Source organism: Pyxicephalus adspersus, chromosome 8 (assembly GCF_032062135.1).
Source record: "Pyxicephalus adspersus chromosome 8, UCB_Pads_2.0, whole genome shotgun sequence".
Taxonomy (NCBI): domain Eukaryota; kingdom Metazoa; phylum Chordata; class Amphibia; order Anura; family Pyxicephalidae; genus Pyxicephalus; species Pyxicephalus adspersus.
In genome coordinates this window covers 36574866-36596102 of record NC_092865.1, presented here as the reverse complement: position 1 = coordinate 36596102, position 21237 = coordinate 36574866, and the positions used below count along the sequence as shown (strand labels likewise).

The window sequence follows — 21237 nt, the reverse complement described above, 5'->3', positions numbered from 1 at the left end:
AAGGTGTGAAGAAGCTAAACATATTTTGCTTTGCAGCAAGAATCTCTAAGCTCTTTATCTGTCTGCCCCTGTCTGGCTGCATTTTGCTCTTTGTCCATTATCATGGTATCGTTCAAACTGACATTTTTACATTCAGAAAAAGGAATGACATTTCACTTCTACTGTGTATTTTATATAATTACACTTGAACCTCAAAGCAGTTTGGTGCTGTTGAAATAACATATATCAAGACGAAAAAGTGTAGTGGAAACCTATAGAAAGACTTGTAATGTCTAACCTTTCCTTTGTGTATCGGTGTTTGTAAACTGTTACTTGAGTACACCATGGGACCTATTTATGAGAGCTAGAGATTGATATTTAACCATTTCTTTCAATGGAAATACTTTAGTTAGGTTTTTTTCTTACAATAAAACAGCTAAGGGCAATATTTAATCAGCATACTGTATTTTGTACGTAAACTATCCAATCTTTGAAATCCTACCATAAATCAGTGCACAAAAAGTTTGGACCATCCCTAAATAAAGCCTAACCCAATGCTTTTAATAGACATATAGTAGAGAAGGGGCTTTGCTTGAGTCTTTTTTTTATTGTAGATTTCAATGAAACAAATGCCCCTTTCACACTATTTCATTGCAGTAAAGTGAATTGTGATATGCTGCTTTGTTAGCGAGAGAATTACATTGTGCACAATAACAACCACACTGCACTTATAATTTGGTAAATGCTGGCCGATTTGCAAAACCAGAAAGTTTATTACAGTTAGGGTAGGGAACAAGGAATAAGACATTCACCGTTTAGTGTTTTCACCAACCCTCCTTCACAACTTCTTTCTACTCTCCTCTTATGTTTTACTTGAATCTTTTTATTTCTTTTATTTGCATTTTTACTGACTTTTTTTGTCTTGCCGCTGTAATTTTTACATATAGTCTAAATCAGGCAAATCATATTCCAAGTATGCTTCTATTTAATATGCAAGTCTGACATGCTAGCAGATAAGACTGGTTATTTCTACGTGTTTGCATGCTTTATCACTTAGCTCTTTCTGTAATTTCCTGTACAAACATCTCATATTAGGCACACAGCTGCTACATTATAAAGTTTGATCAGTAAAAAAAATCCCAACAATACCTGCACTGTTTGTAACATTTAATTTTCATAGCCAATACATAAAAAAACAACCACACAGACAAGACACAAAAAGTTTATATAAATGAGCTTCTATACAAATACCTCTATAGAACCCTTTATCTGCCTTTGACTCCATGGTGCCATTCATTTAGTTGTTTAAATATTTTTTTTTCTTTGTTTACATATTTAGCATAAATATATTGAGTATTTCAGTTAAGTTTTTTACACAGATATTTCATAAATAGGCAGAATAATCAATGTACCATTAGGCACAGTAGGCTTGTTCCTATAGGTAGCAGAGATTTTTCTTATACAGCCATTGGAATTCCACATTTTTATCTGTAATCAATAATAATAAAGCTTATTTACACAAGGTCATATTAGTCTAAGACACTTTAGCACCAGAAAACCACACATTCTGGTTAAATGAATGGGTATAGCAGAGGCTTGTGTGCCTACACTCTCCAATGATGACAGCTCATCCCTGTATGGAACGTAATACAGAAAGACATTATTCCATAAGTTTGAAACTTTTCAATAGTTTATTATATTTTTTCTTTTTATAGGTCTAACATTCGTCCAGATAATGCCTTAGCAAACAACCATGACTTCAAGATGAACACATTTGATCGTGTTACATCCTGCAAAGTGTGTCAGATGCTCCTAAGGTGACTTGTTTAATGCTTTATTATTCTGTTTTAAACAATGTTAATAGTGCACATAAATTGCTTAATCCTATTGATTCATTTCATTGAAGATAGTTGGTATGATATGGTGATAATTGATGTTTTTGGTTTATGTGAATCGTTTCACCCTTCATTTTAATTAGAGTAAGATTATAGAGAGCAACATTTCAGTATCCATTGAATGCAAGTAATGGGTGTAAATATGTAATGAAAAATTTGGGGTGTATAGGAATTCAACTGTCATTATACACTGTCTTTACATAAGTTGTGGTGAAATTGTTTGAAGAGTCAGAGAAAATATTAATATTCGAGTACTGTAAATTCATATTTTACTGTTGTGCAGTTTCTGGCAGGCAAAATCACATCACAGCCTCCTATATTTTGTAAGGCTTTTTATATCTGTCATGGTAGTGAGATATATTGTCTTGACAATAAAATGTCAATCCAACAAAGCTATAACAAAGTTAAATGGCAGAATCCTGTCAATCTGCTGGCTTCTCTGCAATGACAAACTAATAAGAGGGGGGGTTTGGCTTTGAGAGTGATGCCTTCATTTTGGCATTTATGAAAGGGGAAGAAGGATCAATTTATTGGTTGTAAATCTCACCATTGGAGATTGTGTACAACATATAAGGCCAGGGAAGTCAGCCTACTGGAGCTTGTGCAATACTGTGATATTGATGTTGGTTTGAGTTGGAATTTTAAGGACATGTGCACTAGTCCCTGAAAGGTCCTACTAAGCTCCTATAGCAGATGAGTTTAATAATTCTAATTGACAGATGGAACTCAAGTTTGAATATTGTGACAAAACCCGGAACCCCAATGCTGTGTATGTCTTAGATTGTATAAAAAGAATTTTATTGCTAACTCATCTACCTGAACAGGGGTTGGAATTAGAAAGTTATTAGTGGTAGTGGAGAAATAAAGTAGTGTTATTATTACTATTATACAGTATTTATATAGTGCCAACATATTACGCAGCGCTGTACAAAGTCCATAGTGTTGATATGTTAATACTCAAGATTCATTGTGCTCTTGATTTTCTAATTGTCAGTGTATATATTTTGCTACCCCGTTCCCCGCATGGACCTCTTTATATTTTTATTGCTTTCTGTATACCCACCGAGTAAATTTACCCCTCTGTTGTGGTAGAGGGAAATCCAAAATTTTTGAGCTATCTCAAAACAAGAGCTAATGGAAAATCTTCTATTGGGGATACCTGGATTGTGGACAATGCAGGTCCATCCGGAAAATTTACCTTTTATTTAAATACCATTCAGATTTTATGTAAATTGTATTAACTTGAAATTGAGCCAATCAGATGCTATATTTGCAGAGTTTGATTGGCTCAGTTTCAGGTCAGTGCAAATTCTATTAAAATACAGTATGTGCATATGATTTGCAAAACAGCTAAATTCTCTGCATCTCAGTTACCATCTCTAGTGGACTACTGTCTAAGAGGGAATTCCACCTTACATTTTAAAAATTCTGCTCCTTTTTTTTGCATCTTTTGGGCAGGAAGTAAATGAAAATGAATACACATAAAGAAAAATAAACAACTGTAGTAGTTTTAACCCTTTCCCTTTTATCTAAAGCTAGGAAGAAAAAGATTTGGCTGTAGATACACTTTAAAGAATTATTTATTTCAGCTCTTTTGTGGGCAAGCCCAAGGGAAGCTATATCTTTATGCTGGAAAATGTTTCTTTTGAAACGTCTAGATTTTTATGGAACCATGGTTCCAATAATGCAGTCTCTAGCTGGAAAGATAAGATGATATTTACACAAAAGCTGGAAAAGCCTGCAGAAAAATGTGATGAATTTAGCTGTCAGAGCGATGTGCAGCGCTGACAAGCATTAACCACATAGCTAATCCCTAGAGAGCTAAGAGCACAGGAGTAATGCAGATGGAGACCACAGAGCAGAGGAATAGCTACACACGGCAGGTCCCATGGTTAGCTAACGGCACTCAGCATATGTTGCATATCAAGAATTTAGCGTGTGACATCAATGGCTGCTTCTCTTCCAGCAAACCCTTACTGGTAATTGGAAAGTAACTAGAAAGACAGAAAATCTCCAATCTCATTGACAGGGAGGTGAATCGTGATTCTGTAGTAGTGCCCCTAAAATAATATGGAAATGATGGGAATACTTCCAATGCCACCATATTCCCCAGGGACACAGTCACATCTGTGACCTCTGTAGCCCATGCTGATGCATTGCTTATTGCCTGTGTATATTATGCCCAGTAACATGAATATGTCATGAAGCCCTTGCTCTCACCTCCACTGGCTGGTGGCCACTTGCACAACACTGTGGTTTCGATGAAAGTGTGGGCATAGCCAAAAAGCAATACAACATCATTCTCATCTAACTCTTCTCATACAATTTAAAGAGGTTTAAAGGTTGCATAAGTCCAGGTCTGCTTTAACATTGTTTCATTTCTTTTGCAGAGGAACTTTCTTCCAGGGGTATCTGTGCTCTAAATGTCGGACTGGAGCTCATAAAGAGTGCCTGGGCAGAGTGGAGACCTGCGGGCGAGCAGGTATGAGATATTGATGGGGTTTGCTGCATTTTAATGAGATTGTAAAGCAAAGCAGGAATAATTAAGGTTTATTCCGAGTGTGATGTGTTTTTATTGGAGCACATATACTCTTAAAACTGCCATTTATATGCGCAATTAGAGTAGCATGTGAGATTCATGAGGACTCTGACCCACCTTAATTATCATAAGAGTATCAGGGGAAAAAGGCTGCAATTGCTGCTGAGAATAACCCCTTCCCTGCCATATGAAGGGAACTGTATCATAAATGCAATGTATGCCCTGTGCTTATCCGGTGTGCAAGCATAATGAGGACTGTGCTGTATTTTAATGACTGCTCTGTATCACAGATAATAATCAGAAAAATATTACACTGCATAGTGGTACTGAGTATCACTGCAGTATAACAGTGATGTTTTATTATGGGATTAATATGGGATTATACATTTGTCATTCACTTCTAGATATGTTTGACAACATGATGTATCTTAAGTATTTAAATAATACTGCACTTCGCAGTTACTTAGAAGGCACAATTACCAAAGGTTGCAGAATATAAAGGACTAACATATCTGTGCATCTCTTCGATGATTGTGTTGCATTGTGTTTAGATATAAACAATTTTAGCTGTAATTACGATAACAAATTTCTTTTAGGTAAAGTCCAGTCCTAATAGCAAACAAAATCTTGATATGTATGCAGGAAGCATAAGCTACCTGCTGAACAATTCAGTTGTTAGTAAGCTATGCTTAGCTCTGTATCTGATGTGTACTTTTAATGACCAAAATGGATGGCACAGAATCCTTAGGCTCTTTTTACTTTTGCGGTTGCTTGGTAAGCTGGCGCATCAAACCTCACCTAACCACAGGTTACTGTGTTTGCACACGTTGCAATTTCACATGTAGTGGTGGCACAGATCTTTCCAGGAAAAGCAACCAACGCAACGTGAAGCAACATGTCATTTTCAGGAACTGCATCACCACCACAACTACAACTTAATGCAAACACTTGCACAAAATGGTTTCCAGCGGGTTGAATTTGTAGTGTAGCACTGCAGTCATCCATAAGCCTGATATTACCCAAATACAGATGCAAAAACTTGCAACTCGAATTCCCATTTTTTTTGTAATCTGGTTCTCCTGGGCATATCTGTTTGTGATATTGGAACACCCGCTATACAACATTCTATAAAAAAAAGTTCTAAAAAAATGCGCATTAAAATGAAGTTTCCAGTCACCATATTTTGCAGATATAAAAGGCAGAATGAGGATGTTACAATGTACAATCCTACTACCCCTAATTATTCTGTACAGAATATGTGCTTTTAGATAAAAAAAAATGTTTGGATAAAACTGATTAGAATTCTGGATTTAAACACAGTTACTATGTTTCCTGGGTGGCATTAGTAGCCAACTGAATGCTATTTGTTGCCTGGAATTGCTCTTTAAATACGCTGACAAGCCCAAATCAGGCGAGATTGGGTTTCTTCTAAAATCGTTGAAGGTCTTTTTTGGATTTTGAAATTGGAAGAAATTATCATGCATGTATATGTGCTTAGTTAAAGAAAAAATGCTCTAGGCAATTATAGATATGCCATATTTACTGTGTGCATATATATGTGTATATGTCTTATGTATGTTTTTTGCAATATATTTAGACCACTGTACCAGCCTGTCCATATTTCTTTAGTTTCTTTTTATACACTTTTCAACATTTTTATAATACCTTGTATAATATATTTATATTGCTCTGTAGGGGTCCCAGTCAAAATCCCATAGAAATTATAAGGATTTTAATTAACTTTCTGCAGAAAAGCTTCATGTGTGACTGTAAATGCAATTTGTTATTACTTTATTGGTAGAAGTTCAAATTAGAATTGAAATTAGGTTTTTCAGTGCTTTAGGAAAGTAACAGGTATTAGTTTATAAAATATATGTCAAGGTCACACTTTTAGATTGCATCAGTTCAAAATGTATCACCCTTTAGTTCTCCTTTTCAGCGTACTCAGTATGCCATAGGTCTGTAATGCAGACAGCATGATAGATAAACTTGTTAGAATGCACTAGTTACCTGTTAGGAGGGGTGAGCAGCAGGTACAGGTATGGGAACGCCCCCTGATCCTTTTACAATCTCTGGAAACACCCAGAACAGAAACGTTGTGCTCTCTGTACACAGTTGCAGTGTTTTCTTATTTTTCCACTTGTAATGCCGATTTTCAATTTTCTTCCAGATTCTGGGACACTGAAGCATGGGGTAGGTTAGTTTTAACTACTTTCCAGTATTTGTAAAACATACACTGTGCAAAATGTCTATCTTGGGTTTTTGTAGAACATTTACATTCATGTTACATGTTGATAGTCTGTTGTAGGGGAATGTTATTAAAATCTAGTGACTGTGGATTTTTTTTACATTTATCAAATGTGTCATTCTGCTATATTCATCCTGACTCTGTTTCATCAAATTGCATTATTATTGGAAGCAATAAATATTGATTTAAGGCATGCAAAAACTACACACAATACCATTGGTTGAGAGTTTTTGTAGGGTTTAGGCACATAAGCATATTGCAGCTTCATAAATCAGAGTATTATGTCTCACATCACCAGTACTATATGGGATTTGTTGAAAGTTCATATGTTTTATTGTTAAAAATGAAAATTTTTTGAAACAATACCAAAGACTACAAATCACTCCAGTCATGCAACATCTACAAAATCCCTTGCCAGCACTGACATGTTCACTTAATTTTCCTATGTTTTTAAAATGTTTGCCAATGTGGACTGTTTGGGTAGATTTAACTTAGCTTGGATGATGATGCCTACTTCATCCCATCAACTGACAGATGCCAGGACTGTACATTGAGCTGACCATGCACAGCAAAACATGCACGGTGTGAGAAGTCTTTATTGCAGTTTCTTCTGCAAGAAAAAAAATAAGTAATTTTTATATTTTAAAGTTCAGCTTTAAAAGCCTCTGCCACTATCTTTGAGTGATCATAAACAGATAGAACACTGAAAATTACAGAAAAGGAAATTTCTGCTATTCACCAAGCAAGCCATTAGAGCCTAGGATGTTGCCACCTGTCCTGCTGGTGCCGCACCCACCTCTTAATTTCGTCCTCTTCCAAGTTTAGCATCTCCCCAATGATTAAAAACATTTTGATAACTATCCAGATTGGATGACCATGAGTGACAATCAAACCAGAGTTGGTGCAGAAAGAATCAGAAGTGTTTGAAGAGAATGGGGGATGTTGGTTGTAAATAATTTACCAGCTTGTTCCCTGCAGGTGGCCATTTTTAGCACATAATTAATATGAATGATCATATACAGTACACTTACCACCTGCTAATGTTTAATGTGATCAGAAAAATTGAACAAAACGGTCACCAAAACATAACACAACTACAAAAAATGTAACTTTGTTTAGTTACTTACAGTCATACTTACAATTCATTGGTAGTGAATTTGAGTTATGCCTTCTTATGAAATATTTTCCGTGTATGGCTGGTGACAGGCAAGCCTCCTCCTCGGGGTGTTCATTATGTTATTTATGTTTCTAACATATACTCATGGAATCCTACTGTTAATGTGTAGAAAGACACCCTGGGGCAATAGACAGGAACAGAGTGCTCACTTGTAGCTACATATGCCGTCAGCATGAAGCATGCAGATATTGTTGTACAGAACCAGAAAATGTTACAAAATATACAAATAGGTGTGAAACATTTAATACAATAAATGGTTGAAGTCCAAGAACTACTGGGTAATGTTTCCAAAAACTAAAATTAAAGCTAAACTAAAAAAAAAACAAGTTAAAGCTGGAATACTGGGTATACTAATTCTTGAAGGTAAACTCCGGCCTTAAGTTCAGTCATCAACAGTTGTACAGGTTCTTTTCCTGGACTGAAACACCTTACTTGGTTTTAACTGCACACAACTTTCTAAAGTGCCATCTAGCACTTTTCTTCCCATGTCAGGTTTATATCAGTTATAAAGATTAAATGGCAATTTTATTATATTAAATATCACTTAGATTTTGCTGCTTCTCTGTAATATTTACCAACGTTTGCATACTTATTTCACATGGATGAACACAAAGAACATATTTTATTGTATGGGGTTTCCCATTAGAACCTGTTCAAAGTCAGTTTACGGAAATGTTGTGTGCTTGCATTAGTGAAAGTGGACATGTGTTCTTCTTGTTTTTTTACACTACCTATGTATGCCATATAATTGGTATTTGGTTGCATTTCCCTTGAGAAGTCAGGCACCTGTATATACAAGCAACCTGATTTTCCGGAAAGGTTACAAAATGTCAAAATAATTCAGAGTACACATTTTTCAAGGAGTTAACAATGTACAGCTAGTTTATATATGAGACTTTTTGGTATCAGTGCAAATGAATAGCGTATATAAAAAAATGACTTTCTAGATTTATATTTTTCTATTTTACTTTGTAGAAAGAGAATGGGCCACGAAGGACATTCAGATCTTCAGATTCAGGTTGGTTACTGGTTTTGTACAAGGCTGTCATTTCATTTGTGCATATGTATGTATGTATATATATATATATATATATATATATATATATATAAAACTGGTAAGCAGGGTAGTTACTATTAGTGTTGGTCGAATATCTCACTATTCGACAGCTATTTGATCAATTAGGGCGATATTGTTCGGGTGATCGAGTGCCATTCACTTTTAGTGATCTGTGATTGGCTGGGGAAAGGAAAATCCTGATGAAGCTTCCTCAGCCAATCACAGATCACTAAAGGTGAGGAATGGGGAGACGGGAGACTTGTCCCCATTTAGCCTTTAGTGCCCGGGGTCCCACACTGACAGGAGGATTCCCACGGCTGTGCAGCCGTGGGAATCATCCTGTCATTGTGGGATAACCTGTAAAAAAATTAAAGTTAGTTACACAAATCACACACATTCAATACATTTTTTAACACATTATTTTACACACAAATTTACAAATTTGCCATTTTCGGGTCGAATATAAGGACAACCCGAATTCAAACACCAACACTAGTTACTATCCAGTGTTCTGCCAAAGAATAACTTTCTGATAATTAGTCAAGCCAGTTCTAATTCTTAGTTTTGTGTAACATTGTAATAATGATAGTATTATTATTTTGTAAAGGCATATCATTACAAACATGATCTGACAATAAAAACTATTTACTCACTGTTCATATTTCCTAGGTCAGATCAGGGGGCATTCGTTTGCATAATCAGACTAGCACAATAATCTGCATTTAACAGGATTAATTAGGCATGGAATAAAATCTATATGTCCAATCAGGATATATTTACTTTAAAGCTGTATCTGTTTACTATAGTACAATGCTGTACAATAATGTCATCAGAAATAGTAAAGCATATAGGTTAATTTCTTACAGTCTAAGCTAAAAAAAATAAAGCAAAGTGGAGTGAAACTTAATTTAAATTACTGAAAAGGTAAAAGCCAATTAAAGCAATATCAGGTGTATAACAGGGCAGATTAGCTTTAAATGTATTTTAATCCAATCAGATCTAAATTAAAAGGGTAGGTTAAAAAAAAAAATCTACATCTCAAGCAGTTCCTTCAGATTGTTGGATCTGGTAAACATGACAGTTTACTAGGTCAATGATGTCAAGAAAGAGTTCAGTTGAAGTGAATTAGGAGTCTTGGACAATGGCACCTAAATGCAAGCATTCTGTAGGCTTCCCTTTGCTTAGGTCAAGATACTAAGGAGACTGGATGGCATGAAAAGAAAGAAAAAGAGTTTTAATGTACTGATCCATGCACAGTTTGATAAGCAGAACATAAAATGGTTATTAGCAGTCTTTATGAATAATGATTAATTATAGCAAGTTTCCAGTAATAAAACAGCTAGATATATAATGATCTCTAACATCTAAGTATATACAGTGGGGTGTGTGCTATAGTCTACAGGAGAAAAAAAAGATAATACCTAACCAGAAGTTATACATTTTGCAAGGGCATGCACAAACTGTTTTCTGTTGGTTCAGTATTTTACATTTTTTACACACGTTTTTTGCTTTTGTTCTAAGCTTGCCTCTGTGTTACTGTAGTTCATTATCAAGACACTAAAGTGATCTGATAACCTCACCTTTTGGGTAACTTGGGTCCATGAGCACCTGACATTTATCTTTGGACTGTTTACAGTAAATTTTCATCTCATCATAGTGAACGTATCACAACTCACAAAATATATAGGGCTCATTGAACTCTCAATCCAGTGAGTAGGATATTTGACTTTTTTTTGCTGACTTTGAAAGACCTTGTGTACTGCCAGACAAATAAATAGAACCAAGCAGAAAATGGGACATCTCTCAATTCAAGGCCATGTACATTGTGGTTAATCCATAGAGAAAGCACTGCACAGTATTAGAGAGTAAAGAAATCCATTGGGCAAATACTATGACCAACTTGGTTAACCTACAAACATATTTATTGCATATAGTATAAAGTATTGAACATCTAAAGCACAAGTGTAGAAATATTTAATTTCTGATATGTATTTGATCCCTGATATGTATTCACTAAAAAGAAGGGATAACATTATATATATAATATATATATAATTGTATATTATATATACATTTTTTTTACTTACACTTTAAACAATACAGTCTAAAATAACTAAAAAAAGTTCATTTGTTTTTGCTATTTTATTTAGGATGACTAAAGGACTGATTCTAACGCAAAGGTTTCTATGAGAATTGTTTCTTAACAACAAATTAGTGTTGAGGTTTAGGATAAGGTACAGATGCTAAAGCCTGAGAACCCATAAACATCTTTTGACTAGTACTGTGACATGGGATTGTGCTATTGCCAGACCTATAACAAGCTGCATAAAAAGTGCTGTGAAGAAATTAATTCTACACTCTTGGCTACTCCTAATAAACATCTAATGGTTTTCAGGTCATGCCACAGTTAACCTTGGCTTTGTCTAAGTATTTTTCATGGAAAACTGTGCTTAATCTAGCATATATGTTGTTTTACTTGGAGCCTTTGATTACTTAAACCTTCTTTGGAATTGTCATAGGCAAATATGTCCATGTGCTGGTAACCTGGAAATTCCAGGTGACTATGCACTATACTAATACTAATACTATATACTAATACTATACTAAGTGTAACCCTATGTGTTCTACTTGTGAATGCAACAATAGATGTGAAAATCAGGATTTCAAAAAATTAAAATGAATGGCAAGTTTTCAAAAAGCAGTTGTTTAGATAATTACGTCAGATGAGTACCCCAAATCTCAGGTGGACTAGGTGCAAGGTAACTTCCCTGGGCGACTGGTTAGGGCCTGGTGGGTGCCTTGGGACCTGCCTTCAATGTGAAAGCCAGTCCTCTTAGAAAAACTCTAGCCATCCCAGGGGCCTGTCCACAGCCTGCTTTAATGAAGTAGATGGTACTGCTAATGCAAACTTATTGCAGTCATTATTGGAGCCATCTTTAGCCTCTAATAATGTGAGACAGTGTTGCTGCAAAAACCTTTATTATCTTGTATCAGAGTGGACAGCTGCTGTATAGCATAAAGTGTTAAGTACAGAAGACTGCTGGTCTTTCATACTCTACCCGGCTCCCAGGACCAAGAGAGGTCCATCTGTGTATGGATGTGAGGTATACTCGGGGAACATAAGGAGGGACCTAAAAAAAAAAAAGAGAGCAAAAGACCAGAAAAGAGCAGGCAGATCTGCTTGTTATTGGGTTGTGCTTTGGGGTTAACCAATATTTTCTCCTAATAGCACCTGACCCCCTGCACAATATTGACTGATTACTGGGTTTTGTATCTAGTATTTTGTATTTGTGTTTTTGCATTCTCTATTATCAAGGGGGGTGCATGTATCATCGGTGATATTTAATACAGTCTCCTATGTCTGTAAAATGTGTATTGTCAGTCTTTGTGGTGTTTTTCAGTTGGCAATTTTTTATTTGCTTATATTGGCAGAAAGTATTTCAGTCAAGTCTGGCATAGGCAAATGTAGTTTTTGATTGTTAGGCTCTGGTATGGGTGGGATGTGTAATGTCATTCTACACTACTGGCAGATTGTGAAGTGCCAATCACTGTTATTGTCAGAAATTGAATTGTCAGTCATCGTTATTGGAGGGATGTTAATTGTCAGTCCCCGGTATTGGAAGGATATGTGTTGGCTGTCTCTGATAGCCATCTGGATTTCATCTAAACAGTTCAGGTTTTTGAAAACTCTATCAAGTTTGGGCATTCTGAATATCAAACAAAGCCTCCCTTCCTATAGTCTTTGAGGCTCGTCTGTCAGTTAGCCTGATGGCAACTGCTCAGTATTACAGAATTGCTAACACCAGCTCCAACTAAATGAAGCCTCCAAATCCTGATATAAGAAAGTGTTTCTATTTAACACATTATTAACTCTTAGTTAACGCTAATTGTTCTTGCTAACTCTTTTTTTCTCATCTTTATTTTTTAATTTGTGTTTGTTTTGTTCATTAATTTTCTTAGTTTTCCATGAAAAACCTTAATTTGGTTCAATAAACAACCTCATCAGACTTTGTACGAAAGAAGATTAGATCATTTTAGTTATTATATTTAGGAAATGCTACTAAGCAAAAGAGGGTGAGGAGTTATAAAATACATTTGTTCAATGATTGACAGAAATAATTTTGATAATAATAATAAAAAATAAAAACCTGAGTGTTTTACCAAGCTGTTTTGCTTATTATGATTATGAACCACTCTAGTTTATCATGTTTGCACTTGTTTGTGATATTTATTTATGCTTTAATGAATGCTATTGACTGCTATAACCTATTGGTACCAATAGGTTAGTGCAAGGCAAGTGTGGTTCCTATATTAAAAAGGAGATTGAGGTTTTAAACCATTTACTACAAGCTTGTCAGCTCAACGTCTATAGTAGGGAAGGAAAGCTATGCAGTGGAATAAACATTGCATTGTGTATGAAGAGTAAAGGGTTTAATATTTGGATGTGCCAGTAATAGATATGTATGGTATGAGATGTTTTGGTAGATCAGAGACTGAACAATAAAATGCGATACTAATTCTCAGCTTCTAGAGAGGGCAACATAATTTCTTGAAAAATATAACTCAAAATAGAGAGACATAATCTTGTCCATGTAGAAAGCATTAGGAATATACAGTTTAGTTTCAGGTTTAAAAAAAGCATGTTAAAAACTGGACAGAATACAAAGAATATACAAAAAAAGCCTTATTGGCAACCTGTGCTTTGACTAGTCTTATTTGTAATATTACCCCCTCTCCAGTACAACTACTCCAATTTTCTTCAATTTTCTGGTGTGTCCAACCACAAGATCAAAGATTATATCCAATAAATGGAGGAGAATATGACCCTTTTTCTACCACTTCAGTTATAGCACCAGTGCTTGGTGGGGGGCATTTTTTAGCCCTGTGTAAACCATGACTTGGAGTTTACCTTGCACTTCCATTGGTGGCTGCCAGCAGGTCGGCAGTGGAGAGAAGAAAGGAGGTGCCATTAAAGTAAACTTGTTGTTTTGCCCATTTTAGTCAAATCACAGGGTTGCTACAGTTTTGTATTTTAACTAGTACCCTCTATTATCTATCATAAAACCTGAAAATATCAACCTTTATTGACTATATTTCCTAACTAAACAGAAAAATTGATGTAATACTTAAAGTTAATATATCATTTATATGTGAAAAGCAAGTGCATATTGTGAGGTTTTCAAAAGTATGCCCGTAAGACAGCATAGTACACTCTGACCTTTTTCGACAGAAAGATCGTTTAGCTGTTAATTATTAATTGGGCTGAGGTTTGTATTCCTTCCAATCACAAATATTCTGTCATAAATTACTGTTAGGGAAAGAACGTTCTGCATCTTAGAAATAACCTATAATTCACCATTAATGATTGAATTGGTAATTACTACTGCACCTTAACAACGGCTTGAATTAAAGTGCCCCTCACCTCTTTTATATGATGGGAAATTTTCAACACTTTCAATCAATAGCAACATTTCTTTTTCTTCAGCTCACCATGTGCACATAGCAGGCAGTTAACAGTTTAAAGCAAATGCTTTCTCCATCGTTTGCCTCCATAATGCACAGAGATTAATGATGATGGATTTATAACTTTATTATTGTCTTTGTAATATAAATATCAGTTTTGCTTTTGTTTAAACAAATTAAACTCAGCATTTTAAAAATACAAATGATTTACCCTGATTTGATTTGAGCTGTATGGAAGAATATACAACAATAATATTAGATGACTGCTTCTACATTATTTTACATTATAATATGCATTACATATATTAGATTTTATGTCATGTGGTGGAGATTTTTCAAACATCCTGCTCTCTCTCTCTCTCTCTCTCTCTCTCTCTCTCTCTCTATCTATCTATCTATATATATATATATATATATAAAGACTTATAACAACACTTTCTGAGTTTTACTGGCAGTAGTAAATCACATTATCTAGTAGTAGTTAGTCATATTCAACAGGAAGGATGTTGACTGTTGAAGATGTTTCAGTGAATTAGTTTGGAGAGCTGCAAAATGTGTTTAAATCTACAAGAACATGCCAAGTTAAATGTGACTAACTACTGGTAGATATACAATGATCTGTGTAAATGAGAACCTTCATACCTAGTAAGTCACAAATGTTCATCAGTGCTGTACTGGGTGGTTACTGTAGGTAGTTAACCCATGTTTGGATAAATATCAACCCTTTACCACAAAGCATGAATGGGTGGGAGGAGAGACCAATATAAATCTCTGCTGTGCCTAGTTAGTACTTACTGTACTTAGTAGTTCTTCAACTCATAAAGGGAGAGGGAAGAATGGAATTATGTTATTTTAAGGGATCGATTACTTTAAAGTAGATGTGTTTGATAAATAACCAAGTATCAGTAGCAGTTGCTCTTTTATTTAGGCTAAATCCAGATGAGTGGTTTTTGATGGTGGAAGTGCTTTGCTTTACTGCTGTCAACCGCTTCTTGGCTGCCCCAAAGCCCAGGGTTGGAGTGGTTGAAAACCCTTTTTAGTACATGCATTTGATTGTGGGTTGATTTTTTAGATGCTTCACGCTACATCTCAGAGTAGTCTCCTTCTCTAACTGCTTCATTAGACTTCCAACCTCTTTAGGAAACACCTGTCAAAAACAATGCTGAATTCTTTCAGATGTTGTTGAAAATAGGTGCTTAGGAGAGGTAATTGTGTAGTTGACAAACACCCATCTGAACTTAGCTAAGCAACATACACACGTCCAAACGTTCTCATCCCATAGTCGGCTCAGGGTCCATCCATCCTGGTGGATCCGCTGACGATGGACGACGAACGATCCTAATGCAAGGGAAGGGGGAGAGTGGGGTGCCACTCCATCGTTCTCCCCCTTTCTTTCCATAGAGCAGAACGATGCTGTATGTACACACTCGTTCATGCATCGCGCAGTCCTTAGTCGTTGGAAAGGATCGTGAAAGATCCTTTCCAGCGACTATAATTGCACGTGTGTATGCAGCTTTAGTCCTTTAAATACCTGGTCTTTATCTTTTGTTTTAGCCCAATCCTCTGCAACTTCTTTACAACCCATATTTGTCTGTAAATTGCACTACAACAATGGCTTCATGGTTTTTCTCAGGCTGGGTTATAGTGACAACAGTGTACTAAGGCACTTGTAACCTCTGTTACAGCCTGTGGACATAGGAACATAGCAGGACCATAATTGGCAGACAAGGACAGAGTGTGGAAGTGTCTGTGATGGCAGGATTATTTATAAAATTACATTATTATTTATGATAATTTTATGGAAATTTTAACAATGACATGAACATGTTAAATGTTAGAATTGCAGTGATTGGGTTTACATTTACTTTAAATATACTTGATGTATAATATTTAATAGGACCAAAAAGGTAGATAAAGGCAGGTTATAAATAATAGAAGCTGTAAGAACGTGTTTCTGTGGTAGACCGGTCTCTCCAGAGTGTATGTTGTTTGTATGAAGTGCAGACTTTTCCCTAAAATAAGAAGAGGAATGTGGAATAACTAGCTTACTGTTGAGTAAATTCTGCCAGAAGACAAAGCACACAGCAGTGTTTTCGAGATGTGGGAAATGAACATTTCCATCAATAACAATAGCGTGCAGAAAGAATTTAGAAAAGAGTAAGTGTTCTATTATTCATCTGATATATTCAAAACGAACAAAGATTATACCATTTAACAATAAAAGCAGATGCATTGCCTCTTCTTACCTTGGTTGTCAGTTAATTAGATAGAAGTATACAATTTATAAAGATTGCTGTATTGCTACAATTTATATGTTTTTTTTATTAGCCTAAATTTGAATATGATACCATGGCACACTTATTTGCAAATCACCAAGCATTGCCATAGGATGTAACTACAATGACTGGCACATGTACTCTGTACAGTCCTTGTCTCAAGTTCAAAACATGTGCTTAAGTGGAACTAAATCCTGAGTATACTCATCTGTCCCCATTCCATTACTGGTGTTGCCATCTTTTTCTTTCTTTTCTTCCTCGTTTTGATCTTCGCCAATGATCGGCCATGCCAGGATAACGTAACTGCTTGGATATGTGGGAATGTACTCACAGTCCTTGCATCCGCAAGGGAAGCCAGGACGTGCTGGGTATCCTGGCTGCGGTATTAGCATCCCAGCAAACTTTAACAGATGAGACAATGACAAGGCAGGTAGGAATGCTTATTGCAGATGGGACTTCACCTGTCCCTTATATGTATATATGTGTATATATATCATATATCTGTGGATTGTGTTCGGCACACAAAAGATGTTGACGGTTTAATAAAAAAAAAAAAATTCAATGAAAATCTGTTAAAACAAAAGGCTTTCTGTATTTTGACTGAAAACTCAATTGAACAGTTATTGGGAAAGGCTTCTATTGATCTCGTGCCAGCGGGAATGTTGGGCTATCAACAGTTGCATAGCTTGTATACAAAGCTAGCAGTGGCATAATTGATTTTTACCAGGTTTCCAGTTAAATCTGTTTGGTATCAAGTGGTGTAAGATTTTAAACTGACTAATATTCCAAGGTCGATTTTCAATTATTGGTTGTCAGATTGAGCAATACTGTGCCATGCATGTTCTGTTGAAGTACTTGCAGGTCTGATGGTAGCACTCCTAAGATGTATGCCTTTTCTAAAATCTTACTCACCTCATTTGTTCCCTTTAGGTCTTTTATGGAATGTTAAAAGCGTGTTGATAAATCTGTTTGATAATGGCATACAAAAGCAAAGTTCCTGCATGATCTCAATTGAAGGACTCCCCCCCCCCCCCCCCCCCCCCCCATCTATTATCTAATATTAGACTAGAGTGGTTTGGTAGTTTGGTAGAATGGTTTGGTAGTTTAGGACAGTGTTTTTCAACTTTTTTTGAGCCACGGCACATTTTTTTACATTGAAAAAATCCTGCGGCACACCACAAATCAAAAATGTTACAAATTGACACTCTGTAGCTAATTCTTTTGTCTCTAAGAATAAACAAGAAAACTGTTACCTACTGCCACCCACTGACATGGAAGAGTATTACATTACTCTGCCAGTCACTACAGCACAGACACTCGACAATGGTAATTAGATAATTTCCACGGTACACCTAAAGATCTCTCATGGCACACTAGTGTGCCGCGGCACAGTGGTTGAAAATCACTGGTTTAGGAAAAGTATACAAAGAAGGATGTGTGCACAATATACTAGGAATGTTGCAAGGAAAGGGGAGCTTGCAAGCCACCGCCCCTCCATAAAATTCACACTGAATGGTTTGGTACAAAATACAACAGTCAAAATTCTACAAAACTTATCCTTGGATGATTTAGTCACATCTGTGTTTGTATCTTAGCTTTGGTGGATTGATTTGCTCATTTTTATGCAAAGCCATGTTTGATGTTTCTAAACTTATCTTTAGAATAATTATATTTACCTTCTTGGCTGCTTTGATTGTAATTGCTAAATCCTGGGAAAAGGTCAGCAGTTAATTTTTATTTAATAATTAGAAAATTAAAGTGGATTTGTATGAGTAAGAAATTATCAAGTATTTCATTTGAGAAAGAAAAAACAAAAGGGATTGTTCCCACTATAGTGCAACTTTAATGCACACATATCTATGAAAAAATGCATGCTTTAACACAACCTCTGACCACACACATGACATGCATTGATGCAATGTATGTATGCATTGCTGTGAGCTGCACCACTAAAAGCACAGCATGCACAATTTATTCTGCATTGTTTTGTTTTTTTTGCAGCGCATTTAGTGAATAGGCTTCCCTAACGCACACCAATAAAATGGCAGCAAAAATACAGCATGTTAAGTTGAAAGGATATCATATGATTTTATACTTTTTTACTATTATACTTTTAAATTTTACATAAAGTATAATGATTGTTATCTTTGTAAATGTAACTTGTTGATTATACTTGTGTGATATGTCATACCTTACAACTGTCCCAAATTTTAAGGAACTGTTCCTCTTTCAGAACTCCTTCTGTCCTTTTATTGAGTGGATGAACCTCTATATATACAAAAACTGTATAAGTTAACTGTTAACAAGTGTTATTTTGCACGTAACCTTTCCTTCAGCCTTCAGATTATTCCATTTGTTGTTTTAAAAAACTAATGTACAGGAAATCTAGTTGTGTAAACAATAAATTATTTATTCAATGTTTTTTGTAAGGCATGCCTTAGCTCATTACATAGAGGGAAATAAAGTATATTATATCTCAACTTGTCTAGTTTGAGGATTGATCACGATTGCTGTTTACCAGTCTACATCGCTGAGATCAGACAGTGATCATGACTGACAGAGTGTCTAGAACTATACAGTATCAATCTGTTAACATTTAGGGGTCTGTCTGTAGAGGTTGAGATACTTTTCATTTTTGAAATAGGATATATGATTTCTGACTGTTTTCGTTATTTATAAACTTGCTCTGGGCAACATCCAAGGAGAAAATAACACTGAAAACTCTTGGCAAATACAATTGACCAATTAATTAAAACTTTTCAATGTATGGTCATCTTCTGATTACATATATGTATTTCTGTGCGTAAAATCTTTATCCTTTCTTTACAAAGAAACTGTTTTATCCTTTTTTTAATTATAGAATAAGTACTAAAAATACAATGGAGCAACAATCTTATACAACGGTAGGAAATACAAAATGGTAACAGGCTAGGAAAGAAAAGGCAGAGGTAAATGGAAAAGAGTAAAATAGGGAGTATATATACCTGTAAAGAGATAATTCACAAAAGTTTTGAATCTTAGTTTAATTTAAGTTTAACATAATTTGTACTTTAACTGTGCAGGTCCTTGCAGCATGTTCAAACTAAAGTTCCCCTTCTTAGTTGCACATATTCACCCTTTCAACACACTACTCCCACTCTTCTGGATAAATGTACGTAAGCAATGAGTCATTTAACCATGATAATGCAAGACCAGTCACCAAGCATCGGCAGTACTGTCACATGCTCCTCTGTATCTTGAAGTACCGGGTATATTCTTCATTCTGGGCAGCTTAACAGAATAGTGGGGGAAATAAATGAAAACACAATATAAAATGTTTTCCATTGTTATTATGGGCCTGATTTATTAAAGCTCTCCAAGGCTGGAGAGGATACACTTTCATCAGTCACGCTGGGTGATCCAGCAAACATGGAATGGATCTGGTCCAGGATTCAAAACTTTGCTAACAAATAGCAAATTACTTCATTCCAAGGTGCTGGATTACACAGCTTCACTGATGAAAGTGTTTCCTCTCCTGCCTTGGAGAGCTTTAAAAAATCAAACCCTCTATGTTTAGATTTTAGAGGCTTTCCTTTACCTACTAACTGTAACTGTATTGCTGGAAGGACTTTATGGATCCATTAATAATTATCACTTATGTGTTATTGATGTTTTTACTAAGTAATTGGAGCCTTGTGGGAGAATACAGCTCATCATAGAAGCCAAGCGGACTTTTTCCACAATGTCCTTCTGATAATATATTAGTTCGTCATCTTCTGTTGATTTTTTTTTCCTCAGAGCAGTCAACTTGTGTTATTTCCGTATGTTAAATATGACCACACGGGAAACACCTTGCCAACATTTGCATAGATAATTGGGGCATATAAATGCGCATCAGTCGGGGTTCTAATGTAATGTGTTAAATGTCTCCTAATCTTAACATAAATTCATTTACAACAGCTGTGTTTTCTGCCAGTGCCAATTAGAGACTTTGTCAGCAAATCATTATCTTGTAATATGAACTTGGTTTGTTACAATGCTTAGAAATCAAACCTGGCATTTCCATAATAAAGGACGCAACTGATAGACAACAGAATATATCAGATTTTGAATTGTTTTATAACTCATTTTTTTCTTTTTTTTAGGAATATAAAATTATCACCCTTTCAACCCTTTATGTACCACTAAATTCATCTATAGCATAATAAGAAAATGAGATATCAAACCTATAAATGCATTTTCACAATATGGTAAACTGTTTTGGTGCCTAACAAATGATTGACATCTTTTTTCTGCATGAACTTCGTAATTTTGTATTCCAGAACCCTTTCGATTTTGTTTCTATGAATGGGAGAAGCTTAGGTAGGGTCTTCATAAATGCCTCAAATATTAAAAGTTGGAAAAAGATGGATTAATTATTACACATTAAAGCGTTCCTGCAAGCCAAAATCACAGTTTCGTACACCTTTACTAATTCCTTTTACTGCTGATTATAAAGAAAGTTATTCAGTTTAACCATTTCAGTGTCTCATTATTAAACATGATTTTGTTGAAGACCTACTCTCACGAATTTAACAATTATTTTCTCCACAATTCATATCGACACAGAGGTGCTGGAGGGTTT

At 35.4% G+C, this 21237-nt stretch overlaps 1 protein-coding gene across 3 annotated transcripts in view; it reads left to right on the top strand.

Annotated features, from left to right (window-relative positions):
• Positions 1-21237, top strand: part of VAV3 (vav guanine nucleotide exchange factor 3) — a 124426-nt gene that overhangs the window by 83059 nt on the left and 20130 nt on the right. For all 3 annotated transcript variants that reach the window (XM_072420031.1, XM_072420030.1, XM_072420032.1), the window contains 4 exons: positions 1695-1796; positions 4265-4356; positions 6584-6606; positions 8814-8856. In XM_072420031.1, the coding sequence (XP_072276132.1) occupies positions 1695-1796; positions 4265-4356; positions 6584-6606; positions 8814-8856 (260 nt within the window). The remainder of the gene's footprint in view (positions 1-1694; positions 1797-4264; positions 4357-6583; positions 6607-8813; positions 8857-21237) is intronic.